A 12,538-nucleotide genomic window follows, 5' to 3' on the forward strand; every position below is an offset into this window, starting at 1 on the left:
GCAACATTCTCCCATGGCTCGGAAGGGGGAGAATTGTTGAGGTGTTCCTTGCCATTGCGGGCGGGTTTTAAATTCCGGGTAAACGGGTCAGGGTTTTCTTTTAGAAAACGGGTTAGAGTATAAATACTTTTTTTGGGTATTTTTCTCATAACAGAGAAAATAGAGAGAGAGTGAATTACAGATCTAGGGTTTTCTGGTTTCCTTCTTCTTCTTGTTCTTTGGCTGATCTAGAGTGAGAGATTGGGGAGCTTTTTGATTGTGGAGTAGTCCAATCATTCCTAGTGTAATCACTTCTTTCATTTGAGAGCAGGGCATGTAAGTTTCTACTATTGACATTTGTTTGATTTAGTGAAACTTATCCCTCCCGTGGACGTAGGTTGATTTTGACCGAACCACGTATATTGTGTTGTCGTTTATTGATTTGTGCTATTTCAGTTCTTGGTAATCTGTTTATCGTCATAGACGATTTGGAATCTGATTTGCTACAGATTTTGATTTCTAAGAAGATCCATAGTTTTGCTGTTGCAAAACCCAACATCGTGTTGATCGGGCGAGTTCCTGTTTTCAAACTGTATAACGTTTTTTTTAGTTTGTATACCTTTGTCTATAAATCTTTAATCTATTAAAGCTTCACAAATAGAGTAGGCTCATATAGACTTATAATAAAACCTTGTTTAGTAAGTAAGAATCTATTCTATTATACTATGTTGTTGGAGGTGCTTATTTTAAACCGTATAATGCTTTTTCTTTTTTTAGTTAGAAGGCTTGTTTTCTTTAAAATCTCTCTCGAGCTTGTTAGAGAAGTCACAACCAGGACCTCGATGATCGAACAGTGAAGAATATATATGAAAATGAATAGAAAATTTAGAGAATGAAAAGCAAAACTGGAATGATAATCTATTGAACTTGATAGAAAGAAGAACACGATTACAAAACTTAAATAAAGTAAACATAACTAAGAGACATGAAGAGTCTCATTTACTAAAGATAAGATCAAGAGGCTTGGACAATCCAAGAGACTCTTGCATAACAAAAAGATTCCTTAATTGTTATTATTATTATTACTTTAATTTCTAACACTCCCCCTTAAAGTGATGCCCGATGAACTAGTCCCAACTTAGATCGTATATTTTCGAACGGACCTTTAGGAAGTACTTTTGTGAAGATATCAGCAACATTGTCTTCACTCCTTACTGCAACCATCGCAATGATTCCCTCTAATACTTTTTCACGAATAAAGTGATGCTCCAACTCAATGTGTTTTGTCCTCGCATGAAACACAGGATTTGAAGTCAATTTAATAGCACTCAAATTATCTCCATGTATAGGAACTGGATGATCAAACTTGACATGAAAATCGTCCCAGAGTCTACGAAGCCATATGCACTCATGTGCTGCATGAGTTGATGCTTTGTATTCTGCTTCTGTTGTAGACAAGGATACCGATCCTTGTTTCCTACTACTCCAAGATATGCTAGTGTTTCCACAAAGAAAAACAAACCCAGATGTGGACCTTCGATCGTCTCGATCTCCAGCAAAGTCAGCATCTGCATATCCTTGCAAGACAAATTTCGCATCTTTCTCATATAGTAGACCAATATCTAACGAGGTATTAATATACTTCAAAATTTTCTTCGCTTCTTCGAGGTGTGGTTTCCTTGGCTTCTGCATGTATCGACTCACCACTCCAACTGCATAAGCAATGTCAGGCCTTGTTATAGTCAGATAAATCAAACTTCCCACAAGAGCACGATAAGGACGAGGATCTGGTAGACATGTTCCTTCGTCTCGACTAAGTCTGGGATTTACGTCGAGAGGAGTATAACTCTTTTTTCCATCAGTCATACCAAATTTTTCTACCAACTTCTTTGCATAGTTGATCTGCAATACAAACAACCCTTTATCGAAATTTTCGATTTGCAGACCAAGGAAGGTTCCAAGTTCACCAAGCTTCTTCATCTCAAAACGAAGCGAGAGCTCATCTTGTAGACGAGCAACCTCATCATAGTTACTGCCCGTCAAGATTATGTCATCCACATAAAGAAGCACCACCACCATCTGTCCATGATTCTTCTTTATAAATAGACTTGAGTCGGATTCTGAAGCCTTGTACCCACAAAATTGAAGATATTCCGCAATCTTTCCATACCAAGCACGCGGGGCTTGCTTTAATCCATATAGTGCCTTCTTAAGTCTACAGACCAATTGGGAACCATCAGTCTTCTCGAATCCAGGTGGTTGTTCCATATATATTGGACGATCAAGTTCTCCGTAGAGAAATGCATTCTTGACATCCAATTGCCACAACTTCCATCGAGAACTTGCTGCTAAGGCCAACACAGTGCGAATTGACGTCATCTTCGCAACTGGGCTGAATGTCTCCTCGTAATCTTCTCCATACTTCTGTGAGAATCCTCGAGCGACCAATCTAGCTTTGTATCGATCTATGTTTCCATCAGCCTTTCGCTTGATTCGATACACCCACTTACATGTGACTGCTTGAGTATCAGGAGGCTTCGGAACAACGTCCCATGTCTCATTCTTCTTGAGAGCATGCATTTCCTCCTCCATTGCTGTCACCCATTCCTTGACAATTTTTGCTTCATTATAAGAAGTGGGTTCCTCGTCGTCTATTGCGTTTGCCAAGAAACAAGAGAAGGTTGTTACAAAATTATCATCCCTAAATCGAAGGGGGCTTACAATGTTCCTTTTTGGTCGAGATTCCCCATTCTGTTGTTGACTTGATTCTTCATGATGTGGACTTCCTGGTAACCTTTCACCTTTGGCTCCTTCATCGACTGAAGTATCTTTAGCTATGTCAGGGCTCCCCCTGTCATTATTATCACTACTACAGGAGCTTCCCGTAGACGTGGGAATGGGAAGATCAGTCTGAACAACTTCTTCAACATCCTTCATATAGTGCGAAGAAATTTCGTCGAAAACAACATCTCTCGACACAGTGCATTTGTGAGTTGACGGATCCATACACCGCCACCCTTTCCTTCTCTGGTCATAGCTGACAAACACGCATTTGACTGCCTTCGCATCCAATTTGCTCCTTCTCGAGTCTGGAATATGGACATAACAAGTAGATCCAAAAACTCGAAAATGTTTAACATTTGGCTTAAAACCAAAAAGCATCTCGAATGGAGATTTGAACTCATTTGGGCTAAGCGGAACTCGATTGATGACATGAGCAGCACAACTCATGCCTTCTGCCCATAACTGCCTTGGTATATTCTTCATATGTAGCCAAGACTTACAAGTCTCTGTAAGGTGTCGAATCTTCCTTTCGGCTATCCCATTCTGTTGCGGGGTCTCGGGGCAAGAGAGTTCTCTTTTTATGCCATTTTGCCTACAAAACAGTTCAAACTCTTTAGAGCAAAATTCCCCACCATTGTCTGTCCGCAATACTCGAATTTTCCTTTCTTGTTCTCCTTCTACCGTCTCCTTGAACTCGAGAAATTTAGAGAACACTTCAGACTTCTCTTTCACAAAGTACACCCAAGTGAACCTGGAGAAATCATCCACAAACAACAGCATATATTTACTTCCCGAGTATGAGGCAGTTCGAGTTGGTCCCATCAAGTCACTATGAACTCGATCCAAAGGACTCTTACTTCTCGATACAGAGTTGTCGAAAGGAAGTCGATGAGCCTTCCCATATTGACATCCTTCACACACACTGCCCTCCTCAATTCTCAGATCTTCAGGTAGATCTTCGACAAGTTTCTTTCGAGACATAACATTGAGCTTAGTCATATTGACATGCCCAAGTCTTGCATGCCATAGAAAGGAGGTGCTTTTGTCGTTCACCCTTTCTATGTACGAATTTGAACTTGAAAGGACAAAGAGATCATTTACCCGAGTTCCAGTGTGGACCACATCCGCCTTGATTTCTTTCACGTTCCTTAAAAACTCCACATCATTTGGACCAAACAACACCAAATTTCCAGCGTCTACAGCATTTGCAACCGAGAAGAGATTCTTTTGAATTCCTGGAATGTGGTAGACATTCTTCAGAGTAATAGGTTCTCCTTTATCGTTTTCAATGACAACTGATCCTTCCCTTTTAACTTCGTGAACCGAGTTATCTGCCGTGACAATGCCACCGCCCCCATTATGAACTCGACTCGATGAGAACACAGAACCATCTCCAGTAACATGATGTCCGCACCCTGAATCGACGATCCACCTTTGATCGATCTCCTGTTTACCATGAGAAGCCTCTATTTTCTTTTCCTTCAAAGTCGTCACATCGACATGAAAAGCCTTGTCCCAGTCCTCCTCAACACGCTGGTTAGACTTTTCTCCGAAATTTGAACCAGCAAAATTTCCATTCAAATTTACTCGACAGTCTCTCTTGAAGTGTCCAGTCTTTCCGCACCTGAAACACTTAACGGACTTCTTAGGAATATTTGAAGAATCTTGACCTGTTTCTTCCTTCTTCGACTTTCCCTTTTTCCAGCTCGATTTCTTCACGAACAACGCACTGTTCGACTCCTCCTTTATACTCGTTCCAGCCATTTGTGCGGCCAACGACTCTTGAGATGACAAGAGATTTTCAAACTCCTCGAGTGAAGGTTGTTGAGCCCAACCTTGAATCGAGGTGATGAATGGTGTATATTCGGGTCGAAGTCCTCGAACAATATGCCTCTTTGTTCGAGCCTCTGAGATTTTCTCATCTGGATTCAATAAAGAAATTTCTGAGCATATGTTCTTTACCTTAAGAAAGAACTCCGAGACAGATCCGATTTGCTTTGCGGCTGCCAACTCGTTTTCAAGCATCTAGAGACGAGCCTCGTTCTTCTTATTGAAAAGACGATCAAGCGTTTCCCAGATCTCACGAGCAGATCCACAACCGATGATGTGCTCAAACAGATTGTGGGAGATTGACCTCTTCAACACAAATTCTGCCTTCGCGTTGAGTCTCTTCCGCTTCTTCGATGCTTTCGCATTTTCAGCAACATCCTCAAGGGCTACATCATCATCGTCTACGACGATGTCCCACAAATCTTCCCCAACCAGGTACGATTCCATACATGTTTTCCATATCCGATAGTTTGACTGGTTTAATAACTCCAAACCGAGTCCAGCTACACGACCACCACTTTCCATATCGAATAACAACGATATCTTCTTCAACAATATTACCAAAGCTCTGATACCATGTAACGAAGTCACAACCAGGACCTCGATGATCGAACAGTGAAGAATATATATGAAAGTGAATAGAAAATTTAGAGAATGAAAAGCAAAACTGGAATGATAATCTATTGAACTTGATAGAAAGAAGAACACGATTACAAAACTTAAATAAAGTAAACATAACTAAGAGACATGAAGAGTCTCATTTACTAAAGATAAGATCAAGAGGCTTGGACAATCCAAGAGACTCTTGCATAACAAAAAGATTCCTTAATTGTTATTATTATTATTACTTTAATTTCTAACAAAACCGTATAATGCTTTTTCTTTTTTTTTAAATGTCTTTGTGAACTAGTTGAAGCTTTCTGTTACTTCTTCAGCTTGTTTTCTTTAAAATCTCTCTCGATCTTGTTTTCTTTAAAATCTCTCTCGATTTTGTTTTCCCACAAGGCAATGACTGCATCTTTTATATGTTCTCGAATTGTAGGAAAATCATTCCCTATCTTTCTTAAGTGCATCATTTGAAGATTTTTTAAATCAGATGGTCAAACCGGCAATGCCACAAATATGAATCATCTTCATTAGAGATTTGAAGACATCTCCTCGTTGGTGTCATCTCTTATACCCTAGTATGTTAAATTTAGGTTGAGGTGAAATAAAACAGTCTATTTTTCTTCATTTCTATGGTTATTACCGAGTCATCTTCTGAATCATATACTTTGAATTTTCCTCTCCTGAACAGAATACTCATACATCAGCTCTCATCACTTGCTCTTCTTTTCATACATCAGCTCTCACACACTTGCTCTTCTTTCTCAACCGTCCTTCAGAATTTTTGTTTGTGCACTTGTAGGAAACTTTAAAGTTCATCAACCGTCATCTCTCTGATATTTCTAAAATTTTCATTGACAACTACAATGTAAGTGAATTTATCCGTTAAAATTCTAAAAAAAAATCATGACGAACGAATTCAGAATAATCTCTACATTGCTATACATTTTGTTAGCAATCATCGTCACTTTGAAAAGTATTATTTGACAGATTCTCCCTCCTTCATTTTCAATACTTTAAATTCTCTAGGAAGTGTGTTCAAGAGTGATCTTTTCACTCTCTTATTCCCCATACTTACTTTTAATGTAATCCCATATGATATTACACATTTTCCCGTCTAATATTTGTCTAATATTTGTTCAAATGTTTGCCTATTAAGAGTTAAGAAAAGAATATTCTTTACCTTGCAATTTTCTTGTTGTTGTTGTTTGTCCGCAACTTACTACAACTTGTTCTTCTAGTCTCGCTCAACCAAGTTCCACAAATTTTTTGAGCGTAGCCAATTCTCCACCATCTCGCTCCAATGGTTGTAATGATGTTCGTCGAAGACTGAAACATTATTCTAGACGACTCTCTTTCTTTCGGAATCATGATCTTTAGATGTGTTTAGGGGTCATACCAAATTATAAATCATTGAAGTAGTTGAAAATAAAAATTACTCTCATTAGTTTTTTTGCCTTAAAATAGTCACCTAAAAATCAGGAAATAAACTAAAAAAGGAATGGTCTTAACGAAGCTAGGCTAATTAAATGAAAATGTTTAAACCAAGTCATTAAATTTACTTAACCTAATTAAATATTACTAAATAAAAGACTAATTCTAACCTATTTTAATTACTTATATTATTTCTTGGTTTAGCCTAAATGTAGATTCTTTGGTAGCCAACACGTGATTTTTTTGTCATTAAGATATTTTTGTCATTTAATCTTAAAATTAATCTTATCTCAAAATGAATTACAGTATTATTATTTTAAAATTTAATTATAAAATTGAATAGTAGAGATAACTTGAAAAATAACTAATTTTTTTTTTAGCCCCACCACCATAACTGAATGGAATAGGAGAGATAACATGAAAATAACCTAATTTCATAAAGTAATTAGGCTCAAACTCAATGCTCTCATGATATTGTGTTTTTTTTTTCTTTTCTAAACTTGCATTAAATGTCCAAGTTTCTATTATATTTGCCTACAGTTACACAATAAAAAAAAATAGTATATTTTTTGGTATAGATTTTATTTTAGTTATTTAATAACAATTTCAACATATATGACTAGTATTTGTTATATTATAAATTTATTTATATGAACAATTAATACAAAAATATAATAGTTAATAGTTAATTTTGATTGTTTATTATTTAATTTCATTGTAAATAAATTTTTTTATTTTAAATAGAAAAATATAAGAAGAAAAAAAATTGTGTTAAATATATTAGTTAATTTATATTATAAATTAAAATAATAAAAATATATTATTTGGTTAGTTGGGAAAAAGTGAAGAAATTTAAAATTAAGGGGTTGAATATATGTGATTTGACTTGTTTAATGAAACCCTTTTATCAAAACGGTATAGCAAACAGTATAGTAAATATTTATCGGAGTTGTGGACTACTATAATCAAATGTAGGTATGTGCATTATTGGTTTGGTTGGTTCACTAGACCTATTAATCGGGCAGTGGAATGTAGTATTTGGAGTTACATCTCAATAATGTAGAAGTTTTTTTGTGGATAGTGCAGATTTTCGGTTTGGTATGGCTCTTCGATCAGTTTCTAGAATGACGTAGGGTGTAGTATCAAAAGTCTTTTCTAATTGTTCCCGATTTTTCCTCGATCGCTATCTGTAGAGATACTATAGTCAATGATATGTTTGATGTGAGTTCTAATGGTTTTGCAATGAAATTCTGGTGGGGCGCAAAGAGATGAATCCTTCCTCGTGTGATATTTTGCGTTGGTAGTATATTTAAAATTTTAAAATTAGTCATTGCTACTCATCAATTACGGAGAATTTCCATTACGATCTCATATAGGAGAAGTTGTGTGACTCTAAGTTTTCATCGAATATCTCATTTTTTGGATGGAGTGTCATGCATGGAGAAATATTGACGGATGATAGATGCATGAAAAAATTGTGCATTATGGCGAGTCGTTGTAAATGTGTCATATAGAGGTGGAGTCAGCGCCTCACTTTCCCTTACACTATGATGGAGTGGTTGCGATTTGGAGCTTATTATGGAAAATGGCGGGTATTGAATGAGTTATGCCAAAATATATTGTTAATTGTTGGAAAATATGGGACGGTGACTTCGGTTGGTCTAAGTCATTTGGACCCCTATTCCGCTTATCTTACAGTGGACCATTTGGTTTGAAAGAATCGTAGAACGTTTAGTGATCGTTGTCGATCGATGCGTTTAATTCATAATTCTATTATTATGATAATCGGGAGGTTTAATTGGGTAAATCGGTTTTGGGTCGGGAAAACTCATTGATTTTCTCGATAACCTCAATGGTAGTTAAAAAAATTGTTTGCTTCCCTTTAATATTGGTGAACAATTTTGTGTTGTTTGTTTTTTTTAAAAAAAAATTGTAATACTTTTGTTGTCGAACTTAAACAAATCTAGTTTATATTATTTTGAAAAAATATATATATGAAAAAATATTATTATTAATTATTTTGTTTAATATTTATATATATTATTGAATAATTATTATATTTTATCAATTTAATTATATATATTTATATTTATATGAATAATTAATAATTAATAATATTAAAAGATATAAAAAAATTAATACATATTTTTTATTTTAATAATTAATATTATTAGAAAAAAGTAACTATATTATTTAAAAATATATATTATTAAATAAAAAATACTAAATTAAAATAATATATTAATAAAAAATTAAAATAATTTTAAAATTCTGAAATATTAAATAATAATAATAATTCAAATATATATATATATATATATATATATATATATATATATATATATATATATATATTAATAACATAAAAAGAAAGTATATATGATTTATAATTATAGAAAGTGAAAGTAATTTGATTAATTTTTAGGTTAATTTCACTAAATATTCAGTTTTTTAAGTAACAAAAGCAAAAGATCAAACAATTGACGATCGAAACAACAGAGTGAGAGCCGTCGTCTACCTACCAGTTTGCGGTTCATACAAAATCTTTTTGTACAAGAACATTGAACATCTCGAATCCTTGCATCTCTTTGCTTGAACTCGTAGATTTCAACTCTCTTTTCTTTCTCCGATCCTTTACCAGCCGACCCATGAACGCAAAACCCTTTTAGCCACCATGTGCTTCCGTAAACCACCATCCAGTCCTCTTCTGATTTCCCAAACTCGTTTCAATCGAAAGATATAGGTTCCCAAAATCCCTTTCTCCGATTTTCAAATAATCTAAACTAAATTAAACTATTGGAGTAATGGGAGATCTGTTCGTATGGCTTCTGTTTTTCTTCATCCTCATTGGTCTTATCGCCCTTGTTGTTTTCCAGGTCAGTTCAGTTACTTCATTCTGTTCTTTAAATCTGTGTATGATGTGGGGATAAACCAAAGTTGGTTCAGTTTTAACTATGTTGATTACATGTTTGAATTGTCTTACTTTTCAATTCACTCTGCTCTAGTTCTAGCTGGAAACTTTTGGTTACAATCCATGGTTCTACTTATGTTACAGAGATCACTGTTCAGTCTTGTGTTTGATAAAGGAAAGGATAAGTCTTGTTATTTTCTAGCTTTATGAGTAAATTATACATGATAAGTGTCAATTAGCCTTTCTGGTTCCTTAATTCCCATGTCATATGAATAAGATTTGAGGGCTAACAGATGAACAATATATAATGCAGTTGATGTGCTTGGCTGATTTGGAATTCGATTACATTAATCCATATGACTCGGCGTATCGAATAAACAAAGTGGTATTACCAGAATTCATCACTCAAGGGATCTTTTGTTTCCTATGTTTAGTTACTGGACATTGGGTAATGTGTCTCTTGACTGCACCATACCTCTACTACAATGTCAGATTGTAAGTTCTTAATATTTGCTCTTATTTGGTGTAATTTGTCTTCTTGTTCTCGACACTAGGGTTAATTGGGTATACAATGAGTCTATTTAGAAACTGGTGTTTTGTCACAATAAGAATCTCATTGAAAATCGTCAGTTGAAATTGAAAATGTTCTTTTTTTTGTTTGGTATAAGGTATAAGATTGTTATTTGGATCATTTTACGGATCATGATCAAGGCCTTTTTCGGATTGAGTTATTTGAACAATCCCTAAATAACCCACCATCTTTTCATCCATCATCTCATCAATCACAGTATTCAAATTATCAACTAAAATGCTTTTATTAACTATTAAGTCTTGTTTCCTAAAGAACCCACTTTTCCAAAGACCCAAATGACCCCATTGGTTATTTAAATAACCCGAATCCAAACAAGGCTCGCCTTCATTAGTTTCTAGGTCATGATCCAAATTATAACGTGATTTTTTATTGTTTGAATTTATTTTGGATCATACAATGTCATAACAAAAAGGTTCATTCTTATCAGAAATGTTCTGTTGAGAAAGAAAATAACTTCATTGAAAACGGTTTATATCTTACATCGCCAATTATATTGATCTAGATACATTTGGGTATAAAGGTGTGGCTGTTGAAATTCAAAGGTCTGATTACCTTAAAATTTGAACAGTTTGTAAATGTCTGGCCATTCAGACTCTGCCCGGTGCCTTTTTTTAGGTGTATCCCAATTTGTAGTCTGAATCTGGTCCTGGATTAGGATCAATGACTTTAACCCAAATAACAGTCAAGTGGTGATTAAAGGTCTCGGATTCGAATGTTCAATTCCCAGAACATCTTGATTCTGGTTTTGTTATTTAATGTTTCTCACACTCAGGTACACGCAGAGAAAGCATCTAGTGGATGTAACTGAAATATTCAACTTACTTAGCTGGGAAAAGAAACAACGATTGTTCAAACTAGGCTATCTCATTTTTCTTCTGTTTATCGCCTTATTCTTGTAAGTCCCACTCATTAATGTCTTTTTCAATGTTTGCAAAGGGACTAACCAATGTCACATTCTGGATTTCTCTTTTGTAGGCTAATCTGGAATGCTTTGGAGGATGATGAACACGATTTCTAGGCAATACTTCTTTATTTTGGGCTTTAGGATGATTTTGACATTTTTTTTTTTACGAATATCAACTTGATCTAGGGGTGACTTTGTTACATTTTCTATCATAAAAGGCCATTTTTTGTGTTCATTAATGTTTTGTGGTTATGCTATTGATTAACTTAAGCTCACTAACAATTTGACAGTTAAATGTATCGTTTCGTTTATTAGTCTCAAACATCATTATGTTTGGTTTAAACATTTGTTGCATCTTTTAGTTCTTTTTTCTTTGAAAGCACAATATGTTGTATTATATTTTTAAATTTTAAGAAGTTAGTAGCAATAGCCATTACTTCAACTTAAAATTCTTTTTAGTAGAAATAAATTTTGAGACATTTTGCTGATTGTTGAATTTAATGAATATACTCCCCTATGAAAGAGTTAAATTTTACATGAACTTGTTTGAAATTAGTTATTATAAATTTTTTAAAATGACTACTTATTTTTGTGGAAAATAATTATTCTCTTTTAAGATATTGAAGAACTTAATTCTAAGTATAAAAGACTCTTATAATATAGTCAAAATTAAAAAATTCATCATAATTAATTTAAAATCATTATTCACCTAAAGTTTGAACTATGTTGTGTTTCTTAGATTTGAGTTATAGTTTATTTTGACTAACAAACTCACGATTTGAAATCAAATTACACTTATTCTCATTCTCAATTCATTCTCATTAAGGAGATAACTGCCATTTTAGTGTGCGTCTTATCAAGTTAGCTAATTCAAGACATATTACGAGTTTTATATTACGATATTTTATTTCACATTTCGTAATATAAAACACAACATAGTTTTAAATATGAGACATTTCAACTATATAACTATGAAACATCTTCCTCTCCTTCAACCTCAATATTCTTCAACCTCAATATTCTTTATTATTTATAGATAATTTTTTAGGCAAAACACAAGCACACAATATCTAAATATGGAGGTGACAAATAAAAAAAAACCTCGTCGTCGTTTGAGAATGAAGTTAAAGAAATAATATTGAAACAAATGTGGAAATTTTATCCACAATAGGGGTTAAAAAAAATCTAGTATGATAAATTAGTGGCTGTTTTCAACCCAAAGTAACAATGTTATAACATTTAAAAAAAAATTTAAATGAGTTTTAAAAAAATTTAAATGAACTGTAAAAAAATTGTATAAGAAACATTTAAAAAAAATAATATATAAAGAAATACTTTAAATTTCATTAAATATAAATGAATCATTTTACGGATAAGTTAAATATTCATCTGAATCGAATATCCAAACGAATTTAAATTAATCGAATTCGAATTTCACTTTTGATTTTTAGAATCGAATTTTAAATAAGGTTTTTTATTTGGTTTTTAGTTAACTGAG

General features: G+C 33.8%; 1 protein-coding gene across 1 annotated transcript; it reads left to right on the plus strand.

Moving 5' to 3' along the window:
• The first annotated feature begins 9,116 nt into the window (after positions 1-9,116).
• Positions 9,117-11,383, plus strand: LOC124932067 (protein cornichon homolog 4-like). Its single transcript, XM_047472670.1, has 4 exons — positions 9,117-9,509; positions 9,858-10,039; positions 10,909-11,031; positions 11,112-11,383. Exons 1-4 carry the CDS (start codon positions 9,438-9,440, stop codon positions 11,152-11,154), a joined length of 420 nt encoding a protein of 139 aa, XP_047328626.1. The 5' UTR covers positions 9,117-9,437; the 3' UTR covers positions 11,155-11,383.
• The last annotated feature ends 1,155 nt before the right edge of the window (positions 11,384-12,538 follow it).

Source organism: Impatiens glandulifera, chromosome 3 (assembly GCF_907164915.1).
Source record: "Impatiens glandulifera chromosome 3, dImpGla2.1, whole genome shotgun sequence".
Taxonomy (NCBI): domain Eukaryota; kingdom Viridiplantae; phylum Streptophyta; class Magnoliopsida; order Ericales; family Balsaminaceae; genus Impatiens; species Impatiens glandulifera.

Excerpts from the sequence above, each read along its gene's own strand:
- LOC124932067 (XM_047472670.1), top strand. The coding sequence starts at position 9,438 with ATGGGAGATCTGTTCGTATGGCTTCTGTTTTTCTTCATCCTCATTGGT. Across the intron at positions 9,510-9,857 it reads TCGCCCTTGTTGTTTTCCAG|TTGATGTGCTTGGCTGATTT; the intron begins GTCAGTTCAGTT and ends TATATAATGCAG. Across the intron at positions 11,032-11,111 it reads CTGTTTATCGCCTTATTCTT|GCTAATCTGGAATGCTTTGG; the intron begins GTAAGTCCCACT and ends TCTCTTTTGTAG.